At 45.8% G+C, this 14,320-nt stretch overlaps 1 protein-coding gene across 1 annotated transcript in view; it reads left to right on the forward strand.

Moving 5' to 3' along the window:
- LOC135827823 (receptor-type tyrosine-protein phosphatase delta-like) overlaps window positions 1–14,320 on the forward strand; it is a 362,685-nt gene that overhangs the window by 72,086 nt on the left and 276,279 nt on the right. Inside the window, exons 9-11 of the mRNA XM_065340252.1 lie at window positions 3,215–3,466; window positions 7,499–7,789; window positions 12,788–13,090. Coding sequence (XP_065196324.1) covers window positions 3,215–3,466; window positions 7,499–7,789; window positions 12,788–13,090 — 846 coding nt within the window. The remainder of the gene's footprint in view (window positions 1–3,214; window positions 3,467–7,498; window positions 7,790–12,787; window positions 13,091–14,320) is intronic.

Below are 14,320 nucleotides of genomic sequence, written 5' to 3' on the forward strand. Positions count from 1 at the left end.
GGTCGAGACGCGTTGCAACTGCTGAGGTTGAATTTGAACTTCGTGTTCAACGTGTCACGCGAGCACTCGATATTGTCAGAGTTCCCGCAGCTCTTCCAACGTAGCATGGGCACCTGGAAACATGGAAAAGTCAAATTGTCCTTGGCAGACAGCGCCAGACCCCGGTTCCTGACGGCACGCTCTGTTCCTTATGCGTTACAAGCAGCAGTGGAAAAAGAGCTGAGTCGACTGGAGGAAGCTGGCATCATTAGTCCTGTCCAGTATTCGGAGTGGGCAGCTCCAATCGTACCCGTTCTCAAGCGGAACGGTAGCATACGAATCTGTGGCGATTATAAATGTACTATCAACCAGTCGGCAAGAGTAGACAAGTACCCCTTGCCCAACATCGACGACTTGTATCAGAAGTTATCGCAAGGCGCATTCTTCTCCAAGCTTGACCTGAAACATGCTTATCAACAACTGTTGCTCGACGACGAGTCTAAGCTGCTGACGACAATCAACACCTCCAAAGGATAGTGGTTGTCTACAACCGCCTACCCTTGGGCGTGTCGGCGGCCCCGGCAATATTTCAGCGCACGATGGAACAATTGTTAGCAGGTCTGTCCTTTGTCGTAGTGTATCTCAACGACATTGTTGTTTCTGGAAAGACTCGTGCGGAGCATGATGAGAATCTGAGGCTGGTCCTGGATCGTCTAGCGTCCGCGGGTCTCAGGTTGAATCGTGAGAAGTGTCTCGTGGCTCAGCAGTCTATTGAGTTCCTGGGCCATGTTATTGATTCAGTCGGCATTAGGCCGTCGGCTGAGAAAGTGGATGACCTTGTGAAGGCCCCACAGCCCAAGAATGTCCCTGAACTGAGAAGCTTTCTGGGACTCATAAACTATTACCACAAGTTCATCGAGAATCTAAGCTCAGTGTTAGCTCCATTGTATGAATTGTTATCATCAAAGTCGTGGTGTTGGTCTGATAGTCACCAGAAAGCGTTTGATACAGGCAAGTCTCTGCTGCTTTCTGAGCCGATACGTATTCATTATGATCCTAGTTTACCTATTGTCGTGTCCTGTGACGCTTCCCCGTATGGTGTTGGCGCAGTTCTGTCGCATGTTCTGCCAGATGGGTCTGATCGGCCAGTAGCCTTTGCATCTAGAACGCTGTCGTCTTGTGAGAAGAATTACTCGCAGCTTGACCGTGAGGCCTTGGCAATGGTATTTGGCGTCTCCAAGTTCCACAAGTACATCTTCGGTCGCAACTTTACACTACAAACAGATCATAAGCCACTGCTGGGATTGTTTGATCCTGATAGACCCATTCCTGTTCAGTCTAGTGGTCGTATTCAGCGATGGGCACTCAAACTAGCCAATTATGAATTTGTTCTCGAGTACAAGCCTGGGAAACAGAACGGTTGCGCTGATGGGTTGAGTCGCCTCCCCAATCCGGCGCTGGTACCGGAACCGCCGCAGCCAGCCGAGGCTGTACTATCGCTATCCGTCTTGAACACTACACCGGTTACGTCTGCATCGGTTGCTCGCTGGACGAGCAAAAATCCGTCCCTGGCATTAGTATACAAGTTCGTATCTGAGGGCTGGCCCCAAGACATTCCAGAGGGATTAGAGCCATATTCCCGTCGTCGTAGTGAGCTGTCTGTCTTGAATAACTGTATCCTAATTGGTTCCAGGGTAGTTATTCCTTCACCGGGTCGTGCACCATTGCTGGACGAGTTGCACGCCGGTCATCCCGGTATCGCTAGAATGAAAGCCCTGGCACGCAGCTATGTCTGGTGGCCGTCTCTCGATGCAGAAATCGAACAGACCGTCCGTGGTTGCATGCAGTGCCAGACCGTCACCAAGTCGCCGCATCGCCAGCAAGTCCACCCATGGGAATGGCCTGGTAAGCCTTGGTTACGTGTCCATGTCGACTTTGCTGGACCCATCGCTGGTAAGATGCTCTTCATTATTGTCGATAGTCATAGTAAATTTATTGAAGCACATGTTTGCTCTGGCTCATCTGCTGCTGTCGCAATTCGCAAGCTGGAGCAGACCTTTGCTCTGCTTGGCTTACCTTATAATATTGTTTCTGACAATGGCCCTGCTTTTGCAAGTAGTGAATTTCGTGAGTTTTGCTCATCTAATGGCATACGTCATACTCTCGTTTCACCATATCATCCGTCTAGTAATGGCTTAGCCGAGCGCGCAGTACAGACGGTGAAGTCTGGCTTGGCCAAGATGTCTGGCCCTGATTTGGAAACCCGCCTTGCTAGGTTCCTGTTCCAATACAGAATGACGCCGCAGTCAACAACGGGTCGTTCTCCGTTTGAGCTACTTTGGAAGGAACATCGTCCCCGCTCACGTCTGGATCTCGTGTTCCCGGACAGCGGCAAGAAAGTCTTGGACAAACAGTGCACTGCCCATGATCGTGGTGGTGCAAATGCATACCAGTTCTATTGTGGTGATGCCGTCTGGGCAATGAATTTCAACTCCTCACCGAAGTGGATAGCTGGCACCGTGGAAGAACAGCTTGGTCCTCTAACATTCACGGTTCGTCTTGTTGATAACAGAGTCTGGAAGCGTCACTCTGACCACCTGAAGAAACGCCTTCCTGCTGAGTCGGTGCAAGATGCTTCAACTGCTACGTCAGCACCACAGCTTCCATATTCCAGAGCTTTACCTTCTACCACAGCTCTACCGTCTTCAACTGCTCTACCTAGTGTTCCGCCGAATGAGTCTATGTCACTGCCTGGCTCGATTGTACATGATGAGATCCGTGAGAATGCTGATTTATCTGTTCCTGAATCTACTCCTAACCAATCTAGTGGTTCTAGTCCTGTCGTGTCTATGCGCAGTTCTTCTCGTTCTGTAAAGGCTCCTGTCCGCCTTGATCTGTAGTTCGCCTTATCAGATTATTTGCTGCCACGACACAGTCTATGTATTTCTGTTATTCTGGCCGTTTCCATCTGATGGTGGAGGGATGTGATATCTGAGCAAGCGTTTTACAAACGCGTCATAAGTTGTTATCTTATTACTTACGTTGCCTGCATGCATATGCGCATGCCTGTTGTTTTGTTGTCTTGTCTTGCTCTGAACGAGTGATAAACAAGTCTTGAGTTTTTCCCTATCTGACAAGTTTGTCTTGGTCTTGTGTAGTGCCTGGGTTGCATGTAACAGTTTTGTGAAGCACATGGTTGTGAATGTATTTCTTTATCTGCTGCTTCTATTTTCAGCAATGCTCCCGACTGTGACATACTCCAGCAATTCAACATCAATAACTGCACACTTTTCTGCCTTTGAAAACAGGACCACAGATTTCTGTGTGAAAAATAATACATCCGGAGCTGTTATATGCAAAAAAACTTTGAATGTGACGATATCAGGTCTCTATTCATACACAAACTACTCAGTATCTTCCAACACAAAAACTGGTCAACTGCCATCACAGTTTACTGCTGCTGTGATTGTGATGACCAGCGCTTCAGGTAAGCCACCTCAGTTAAATGTATGTCAATCATTAAATTGCACTTCAACTTAGCACCTCTGCGCATGTTGTACACTTCGTGTATTCGGCAACAAACTTTTAACGGGGAAGTGCATCGATGTTTCAAGTAGGGTTCAGATGAAAGACAATTTGATGTCGGTTCGAATGGCACATCTCTCGCTTCCATACGATAAGCCAAGCGTGGCAAATCACCAATTGTATGCTCACGTTACTATAGCGACCAGCGCATTGATGACGCACGTTCTGCTTAGCACCTTGGGAGAGAAGGTAGATCATTGCAAAATTTGGTCATTTTCAATTTATTGTATTCACAAAGTGAAAGAAGGCTGTATTTAATTCTGTTAGTGTCGTGAACTGTTCACTATTAGTCCTCTCGGCTGTGTACTTGGACGTAACACCGACAGGAGAAAGCTGGAGTGAGGAGACATCAGCAGATAAGCGAAAATAGTGACGAACAAAGTGGTGAAATCTTGGTTGGGACAAATGAGACGTTCAGCATTTACCCAAACCAAGGACCACGCCGTTTGACCTTTCAACTTGCTGAAGATGGATGTGATGCTTCCTGGCAACTCTTCTATCTCTTGAAACATCTTCTGAACCCAGGTGAGACGACGGGTGGTGGAGATTGACGAACGAAATCATGTCGTACTTTTTGGACAGTTTGCTGAACATTTCTCAGAAGAGATGGCGAATACCAAGCACCTTCTACAAGAGGAGCCATTTCCTAGGCTGCAGTAAGCCTAGGGATATGCAGGAGATGGCCAGAAATCGAGGACATCTGATAGTTGTAATTTTTGCCCTCCAACAAAGTGTGAGTTTTGGCCTGCTGGGCCAAGCACAAGGAAGTCTTCTGCCAAAAAACTGAAGAAACTGGTTGTTGTTTGATCCTTTGGTGTAATCTTTGTAGCTAATCAAAGCTAGTTGCTGTATGGAGCAGAAACACTGAAATAGACTATTTTCGGTTTCCGGTTTGAAAGTGGACAGGCGACTTTCGTGGCTTGAAAAAGGAGTAGAGAGCGACAAAGGTACGTCTGTAGCTGATTTTTGACTGCTCCTCGTGCATTTTGGTGGCAATAGAAAATTGTCAGACCAAATTCAGTGCGGCGGTGGGCGTGCAGTTTTCTTGTTGACTTTTTAGTTGTTTTATCTCGTACCTACATGTATGTCAGTATGGTGGTGGTGAAGTGGACAAGATGATTCTCTTCCTCTAGGCTTCGTTCGGCCGACTTTGCTTCGTCCTCGTTGAAAAATGATGCTGAAAAAAGTTCGATTCGCAAAATATGTTGATTTTCAATGTACGTGATGACATGCGATTGCTGGCTATGCGGGCTGACAAACAGTTCACGGCATTAACAGCATTGAATACAGCACTTCTTACACTTCGTGAATGCAATAAGCCAATTGAAAATGACCGAATTCTGCAGTGATCGACCTTCTCTCTCTCACGGAGCTAAGCAGAATGTGCATCATCGATAAGTTGTTTACATTAAGTTTGGCTTATCATATGCAAGCAAGAGATATGCCATTCGAATCGATATCAAATTATTTTTCATCTGGACCCTACTTGAAAAATCGATGCACTTCCCCTTTAACCCTTTCCGCGCCATGGACGCGTTTACACGTTTTTTTGGTTGGTTGGTTGGTTGGATTTATTTGAAGTCGTACATTTTCAGTATGAGCAGATTGGCCATGGACGCGTTCACGCCTTCTGTCTACATTGTGCAATGTACACTGTCATGGCACACAGTTGGGATGCCAAAACTCGATTACGTGGGAGGACATCTTGAAATCTGATCACCATAGAAATGAGATCGCGTGACCTGAGCTACATGCACGCGGCAGTGCGCGGAGCACAGCAAGGACTCGAGGTTTTGTGAGTTGCAGTGACTGACAAGAAGAAGTAGAACTGAGGAAGACGGAGACCGGCTGGGGCCTTTCGTTTCACTTTGGTTACCGTTCACCGTCGTTATTATTGTTTCTTTCCGAGCCCGTGTGTTGGGAACAGTGTTGGCCTCGTAAGCTGAAGGCTTCAGACATTTCGCATGCGGACTCCTGCAATAAGTAGAAGTTGCGATTTCTGCAGTCTTTGCTGAGAAAGGGATCGACATCTATCTCGTCCGCTGATGCGCTGGCACAGGTGAGGAGAGATAGAGGACAAGAGGTCCTTGACGGAATGAAGCAAAGACTCACACCGTGTTCCAGTTCTAGCTCGTTATCTCTGTTCTCAGAGTGTTTTGTAAATACGCGTATACGAGTGAAAGAGCCGTGCCACGTTGCTGTGAGAAGTGACGATGGAGAGTTGTGAATTATTTGATTTACCACTCTGTTTCATTGCAAGAGGACAAATCAAGATAATGGCTTCGCCGTTGTACTGGTCACGTATTTTAGGTTCGCCATAGCTGCTGAAGCACTCAGCAGTAGAGCACCGATGAGCGAGACAGCAAACGGTGAATAATATTTCTAGAGTTTGTCAGTCACGGAGGGAAACATTGCAAAAAACGCCTTGCTGCTGCCGTGCTGGTATAGTTTCCGCATCTACACCGTATGTGCACATGCTTCCTTCCTTGTCGTCGCGCACAGGAGTTCTCGTGCGCCCCTGCCGACTTACCTCACTTCAAAACAGTATAAGGTAGCACAATATTGGCCGATTTTGACAATCGATGGCTCAAAATGTTCAGAAGATGCTAAGCTGTACAGAACATGTCTATTGCGGGCTATAGACGAGCGTACAAACTGTCATAATTCAGTGCAAAAATTCTCGGATTTCTAGAAAATGAGACACCGCTCGAAAGGTTTCTGCTTTCCAGGGGTATAAAGTTCTTTGTGATACGACAAGGTATGACCGAGCAGCGAAACATTGAATGGCCAGAATGCGCAAATTTCACATTTTGGTTGTCGATACAATTCTTGTTTTCGACTTCGCGCGGGCTAGGGATTTTCCCTAGAGACAGGGCATGCACAGTGAGCTTCAACGAGCACGCTTGAATCTCAGCTTGAATCTCAGCTTGAATCTCAGCTTGAATCTCAGCATTTCCAGTTTGAATCGTGAAAATCCGTTCACTATGAGCAAGAAGACGAAAGAAAACATGAGAACCAGTCCTTTTGATATTTTCAGGCAGGTTAGGGGACTTGGAGAGGAGGTGGAAGTGACCCTGGTATGCCTATCAAGCTATGAGTCCATGGAATGGCATCCCATGGTCAAGATCTTTCCAACAAGCCATGGATCGTGAAAATCCATCAAGGTACAGTGAAATAGGAATAAATTTCATCCCGAGCTGCGCTTGCGGCTTTGAACAGGTGAGCGCAGTGCAGAGACAAGTGCGGCCAATACAGGGAAAAACTTGCTGGCATGAAAAGGGTCAAGCACGATATTTCAAGGATGTATTTTTCTAGTCTTTCAGCCACAAACTATGTTGAGGTATGCAGCCAGCGTAGAACTAAATTTTTAGTCAACCATGCTGCCATTAGTCTTCTATTATGGCTTTTCTATGTAAGTGTTTACTTGTATTTTATTATGGCAATCAACAGAATCAGCGAAGCGGACATTGGACGTAGTAATCAACAAGAATTAAACATGGATAATAAAATTTCCTAGCAAGTTTTCTAGAGACATTCATCAGGGAAATACGTCGCAATTATGAAATCTAGCAGTCAACAACATTATATATGTTGAAGAGTACGAAATGCACTATATGAAAATAATAGGAGAAAAGAAGGTGAAGTGAGAAAGACTAGAGAAGTGAGAACTAATAACAGGGGTACGCGAAGAGAAAAATATGGCACGTATATATTGTTGTTTACTGCTAGATTTCATTATTGAGACGTATGTCCCTGATGAACGCCTCTAGAAAACTTGCTAGGAAATTTTATTATCCATATTTTATTCTTGTTCATTACTATGTCCAATGTGCGCTTCACTGATTCTGCTGATTGCAATAACAACGTTATTGTCTCCGTGCCGCTTATTCGTTTACTTGTATTTGTCCCGATTTTCTCTCATTCAAATATACAGCTCCGTCTCAATCTCCCGTATTTAATCTATTTCCTGGTGCCACTTCTGTCCTCTTGGTGTGGACAAAGGTAAAAAAAACGCATATCAATGGTGATCCAAAAGGGTATGATATATTCTACAACGAATATGGAGCCACAAGCAATGTTCACAATATACGTGTTGACCCTACTGTCGCTCAGAAAATAGTCTCTGATTTAAATTTCAGCACAAATTACACATTCTCAATGGCTGCCATATCATCCGGTGGAAGAGGACCAAATCTAACCCAAACTATTGTTACAACCCAGGAACGTAAGTTTTAAACGAAGAGAATATTGAAGGCTGGGTACCCCCAGCCCCCCCCCCCCTCCCTGCTGCCTCGTCAATAGACTCTATGGCATGAATGTAGTGTAATAAGCACTGTTTAGTGATGCTTGTTAAGACACAAGCTTTTCCTGTGGATAGGTCTGCACAAAGTTCTCTGTCCTTGTGCCTGTGGTCGACCTACCGTGTCAGCAAACAACACGGAACTTAGCAAATCCATCATCCGGGCTCAGTCCAAACTGTCATGTTTGTTGACCAAACCAGCAAGTATGTTTCCTCAGCGAGAAATTGACACGTAACAAGCAGATCTCAGCGGGTTTATGGCTCTCTTTGGGTTTGCAAAACACTCCTCCTGAGTTACCCATATTCGTTCATTGTTTGTTTGGGCAAATTTCGAGTGATATCGGGGCCACATTGCGTCGACATCTCAGCGTGGTATCGTTACATCTTTTTGGGGATTAAAAGAAATTCACTAATGAAAGTGTTACACCGTGTTATGTTACATCAAAACGAATTCTGTACTTGTGCGATTAAAGCCCTCTCTCGAATAGTTCCCCAGTCTCTAAGAGCTAGTGAACAAATATGGCCCTCTCTTGAATAGCTCCCCCCCCCCCCGTCTTGTAACCAAGAGCATGTGAAAGTTAGGTGCTCTTTTGGTAATGTTCTTGTCCATGTCATCGAACTGGTGGTTTCAGGATCCAAATCGCAGTTCCTGTTGCCCTTTCTCTGGAGTCGTGATAGTTTACAGAACACATTAGGTTCAGTTTTCTTTGCCTTCTTTGTTTTTATGCTAGATGACGTAAATGTGCCAGCATTGAAAAAATAGTGCTCTCTCTCTCTCTCTCTCTCTCTTGAATAGTGCCCTCTCTTGAATAGCGCCCCATTTGTTATGCACATTGAAAAAATAGTGCGCCATTTCCACTAATCGTGAGAGTACTTCCTCCGCGTCAGCGAAATTGTCCCAGTTTGACTAGTGACTTGCCACTTGTTACTGACAACTCCATAAGCTAAACCATTCAAAACTTATTACACAGTATGATAGTCTGAAGACTAGAGTAACGTTCCAGGACAGTTTGACTGAGAGTTTTCATGCAGAGATGAAGTCTTCGTCGCCGCTGATGTCAATGGACGCAAAAATATCGTTCCGACATATTTCAAGGAAGGTTGAAAGTTGGTCGCGCCTCATCTCAGACGCTTTGACTTTCTGCACAGGACAAGAGCTGCTATGCTTGTCGTCTGCTAGCTCTGGATGATTTCTACTTCACCACCAACTGTTGTGTCATGTACTGACATAAGGAAGTGGTTTATTTTACAGACAGATGAGTGTAGATATAGTGAAGAGTCAGGGAGGCCATGCCCAGCAGAGCATGGTATCGTGCGTAGCACGGGGGTAGTGAGAGGTCACGTACCGTCTATACATGGCGACAGGCAGGGGAAGGACTATGCCGTGAATGGGTGAAAGGATAACATGATACAGGATAGGACATCTCCCCCTTTTTGAAAAAAAATTAAAGAGAGCAAAAACACAACAGCTGGGAAAAAAACTGTTATGGAGAAAAGGCAAGACAGATACATGTACGGGTTGTACATAGCCGGGCACATAGAACAGAACTATGCAATGTGCGGGAGAGCAATAGCAATAGCATGAAGCCAGAGAGAGTTATATGGTAGCGATCAGTCTCTGCGGTGGCTGGATGTTGTTGCGAGCACGGAGAGTTGGCAGTGACGTAGGCACAGGCTGTTGTTGCGGGACTAGCGCGGCCGGTGGTACTGCTGGCACCGGTCCGGGAGGAGTCACTGGCTGGAGCAACTTCACTGCACGGCGGTTTCGGCGCAGAAGACCGGATGAGGTGGCGATGTTGTAGGAGCGATCGGTGAGTTGCTCAACCACTGTACCCTCGCGCTTGTCGTCGACCCACACTTTCGCTCCCAGTGGCAGAGGGGAGAGCGACTTTGCTGCGAAGCGTTGATCGAAGTGATCTTCTTGCCGATGCTTAGCCTCCTGCTCCTTGGCCCGGAGAGCGGTGATGTCTGGCCAGGAGGGTTGCAGGAGATCAGGTGGGCACGGAAGATTGGTGCGGAGCCTGCGGCCGTACAATAGTTCGGCGGGCGAATAGCCGTTGGCCAGTGTGGTCACAGTTCATGCAGGTAAGTGTACTATCATCCAGCGCGCCCTCTTTTTCAGCATCACTGGTGCGGCACCTGCGCGTGCATCACTAGCACTTCGTGTAGAGGCTACACGGCTCTTGCAGGTACAATCATGTACTGAGTGTCTCAGCCAGAGCGACAAATTATTATTTTATCGCTGTTGCATGCATTTAGTTTGCTGACCCCTCGATGTTTCTCCAACTTGTCCAAGCGCTGCTACTTGTTCCACGAAGTCATTCTCACCCCAGCTAAGGTAAAACGGTGATGAGGCTTGAGTGAATGGCCATAAGCACGAGAAATGTGCAGGCTGCAACGCCTGACTGATCTCGGCGAGTCGAAATTACCATCGCAGCGACATCAGCGAAGAAATTACGTCTAGTTCAAAAATTTCAGCTTCCAATAACAGAAAAAAGAACTTTGCCGTCACCCTATACTGATGACTATCGCCTATATCCGATTCCTTGCCTCTGGTACGAGTGCTGGTGAGTAAATACCCCGTTTTATGTCAAAAGTCAAACTGCGACAATTTCGATGACGCGGAGGAAGTACGGTAACTCGAATTGTTTTCCAAACGAATAATTCTAGATATTCGGTGAATTCGTTTCACCCCTAGTTATATGCAATGCCTGCAACTTGAACACTTCAATTACGGACTACTATTCGGTAAGATTTAAAACAAAAAAGTGTGATGGCTGCAAAATTAAGAGAGCATGTCTGAGAATACCAAAGTACAGGTCCTCCCTCATTAGTAGATAATCTCTGAGCTATCAAAATGTTATCTTGTAACGAGACTTATCTTGTGACAGGACTTGCAGCTAAAAGTGAAGTAAGCACTAATTCATACTTAGCAGGGCTTCCCTCGATACAACATAAATTGTCGACACTTCAACTCAATTATAAGATAATTGAAGATGTCCAACAGCGTTCTTGGGTTTTCTTGAAAAAGACAATTTGAAATTTTCCTCTCCATCATGCAGAAATACGGCCAAACTCATACCTGCCCAGGAAAGCTCGCCCCTCCGTGAAGTATCCTCAGCATTTTCCTACTCCAACACTACTCCCAAAGCTGCAGAACAAAGTGTATTGTTGACTCTGAAAAGGAAAAGCGACGGTGATCACTTGTCACTCCAAATGACAAGCTTCTAGTGCGCCACCAACAATTTTTGGTCCGATCGCTTATGCCAAAGTGAAGTCCTAAGCGAAGGTATTGAATTTTACTGCAAGAGGCATGGTGACATCACGTGCCTCGTTACACAAGAATGACAAGTCTCGTGAATCTCAGCTCACGAAATATCCAAGTCAGCTTGGTCAAGTGCGTTGTTACTTGGCTTCAACGCCCGTTGCTCTAGAAGCGATCACACTCGCGTTGTCACAAAGCCTAAGAACACGCTGGCCGTGTTGTAGAACTGCGAACTGGGACTTTCCCCTGACCATGTAGCTTGAAGACCATTAAAATCACGTTCCTAATGACGTAATAAATCTGCCATGCGGTTCATGCATCAAGCACTGCTTGTACCAGTCAACACAAAGCGACCACGCTAGCAGCTCTTGTCGAGCATTGGCATGAACCCAAGGGACTTTCAATGTTGGATCATGTTCGGGATAGCAGGAGGTAAGAGTAAAAGATGCATAACTCTCCTTGCTGTACGGGGGAATATTTCAAAGGCGTATTGCCATTGCAACACTCCTAGGACAGTTTGTTGGGGTTCTGAGCAGACCATGCAGGAAATGCAGCGCAGCTTACCTCAGCCATCACCGTCCGTTCCGAGTAGCGTGCCAGGCACGATCGTGATCAATTGCTTCGTGTCGTGATCCGGAAAACGTCATCCTGCGTCATGAAGCACGTGATTTCACTGTACCTCTTGCTGTAAATTCAAAACCTTCGCTCAGGACTCAGTCACTTTTGCATCAACAGTCGCACCAAAAAGTGTGGGTAGCCCAAGGAGAAGCTTGTCGTTTGGAGTGATACGTGATCATCGCTGATTTTCCTTGTCAGGGTCAACGATACACTTTGTTCTGCAGTGTTGGGAGTAGCTTTGGAGTAGAAATTGCTGAAGGAGACGTCGCGGAGGGGCGAGCTTTCCTGGGCAGGTATGAGCTTGGCTGAAGTTCAGCATGATGGAGTGGACAATTTCAAAATTGTTTATTTCAAGAAAACCCAAGAATGAAGATGGGGGAACATGTCCTCAGTGCTAGAAGAGGTGTTCTACTATCTGCCGGTGTATAGTTCTTGCTAATTGGAGATGTAGCTCGTACTTTTATCAGCGCTTGTAAATTGGCTGTTTTCAGTACGATCATTTGAGACGTCAGGGGTTGACGGCCCTTGTCTTCTGGGGTGCTGGCATGGCTAAGCTGTGCTGTCCCAGGAACTCTTCTAAGGTAAGGCAATGTTGGCTTTAAGGAATTTTGTTCCTAGCCTGTTCGTGTACCCTGTGGCGAGACTCGTTTTTAGACTCATAAATGATGTTATTCTTTGACCATCTTTGAGGGGTATGCCAGTTTCAAGGTTCCCGTCAGGAATTTTTCAAGTGTTTTGCAAAGTCGATCTACACCCCAAAGGGAACCTATGTGCAAATCTTGAGCGAAATCGGAGAGATCGACTTGCACACATAATTTGGTATTCTCAGACATGCTGTCTTTAGGGAACATCAATTTGAGTTCTGAATCCCTTTAGAGTTAAAGAAGTATCATTTGAAGTCTGTTTAGTTGACTTAGCAGTTAGATTGTTTACCTTCAATTTTCCACCTAGACCCTACCTGTTTTTATTGCAGGGTCGAAACTTGTAGCCTTCTACCTTGGAATCCGTGTATCTGTATTGTATGCTTTGCATCTCTTTAGGGCCCAGTTTACCTATAATCAACTCCACGGATATAACATCAACAACAGTTACTATCAATCTTCAGATTGTTCCAGGACACTATCATTTCTCCCAGTTTTGTTGTAACTTCACGAGGTCTTCAGTGTCGGACATAATAATGTCAGGTTTGGATACAGTGAGCATTTGCAAACAAGTTAGCCCCATCATCTTGTCTCCAGTTGAGGAAGATGCCACCTACACAAACACACAATGTGCCACACAAAATACACTTGGAGTGATTGGACTGCCAAACATGCTTGGTGACTTTAGTACAAGAACAGCAGGTGATTTCATTCTGTAGCTGCTTCATGTTTTTGCATACCTTTGCTGCACTTGTCTTTTACTTTCCGCAGGGCTGCGGGACCAGTCCGGTTGGTCCGGTTGTCACCGGACCAACTCTGGCTCAGGTCACCCCCTAAGATTCGTCCAAAACCGGGGAGAGAAAATTCTGTGTACATGTCCATGTATTATCGATCATGCATACATACTTGTATGTACATACACCCATGGTGGGCCATACATTGTACATTGATGTCCATGCAAAGTTATTCCCTGTAGTTGGCACTGAAAACTTGTGAAAGGGCCAAACTCTGCTATTTCTGACCGGATTTTTCAAAAAATGTCCACGGGAGATCCCACGGACCCCCCTCAAACCGGACCAACTTTGCCGGCGGGCCTGTTACGTCACCAATGGCACACGCATAATTGCCTCCTCACCGAAGAAGGATGAAGGAAATTATATTATGACTCGGATACTGAGCCAATAAATATCATTATGCTGACCTTTCATACAAACTTCCAGTCAACTTGCCCATCATGCTGGTGGTTTATACTGGGCATATAAACCTCACGTAAACCTCATACAAACCCCATATAGACCACCACCATACAAACTCCTTTTTAGAGATTGAGAAGAATTATTATCACATTATCTCATGAGCAGAATAACCATGCCTACATGCCAACAGGCAAATCAGCTTTAGAGGAAGCTAGGCGCCTAGCAGCAAGATAATTATTTAGCAGAATGCGAGCCTCAACAGCACGCTCTGCGTGAATATTGAACACAATAAAACTGTGCTTGAAAGTAGTGGAAGCAGCATTCAGATAAGGAGATACGGCAGAAGCAGAGCTCTGAACAGCAGATTAATGGCTCTGAATAGTGACAGCGGGTGTGGATGACTGCACAGCATGGTTTGATTTATCAGCTACAGGCAATCTCAGATCAATAGCTTCAGCCATAGAGCACGACTCTGTTAGGTTGGGCCTATCATAAGCAGTAAGAGACTGAACATTGCGATGACCAGAAACAGAACAAGTTCTCCTATCATCCACACCACATTTTTTCATGTTGGTAATTGATGTTGCTCTAACACAGTGATTCGTATACTGCATTGACAAAAGAGCATCCGAGGGCAAGCGCTTCATCATGCCAGATAAGATATTGCGTGAAAGAGGCATTTTCATGAACCAGCAATTGGCAGCAGCAGACATCTCACCTGACAAAGCTCGCTGGA

Source organism: Sycon ciliatum, chromosome 12, assembly GCF_964019385.1.
Source record: "Sycon ciliatum chromosome 12, ocSycCili1.1, whole genome shotgun sequence".
In the NCBI taxonomy this organism is placed as follows: Eukaryota; Metazoa; Porifera; class Calcarea; order Leucosolenida; family Sycettidae; genus Sycon; species Sycon ciliatum.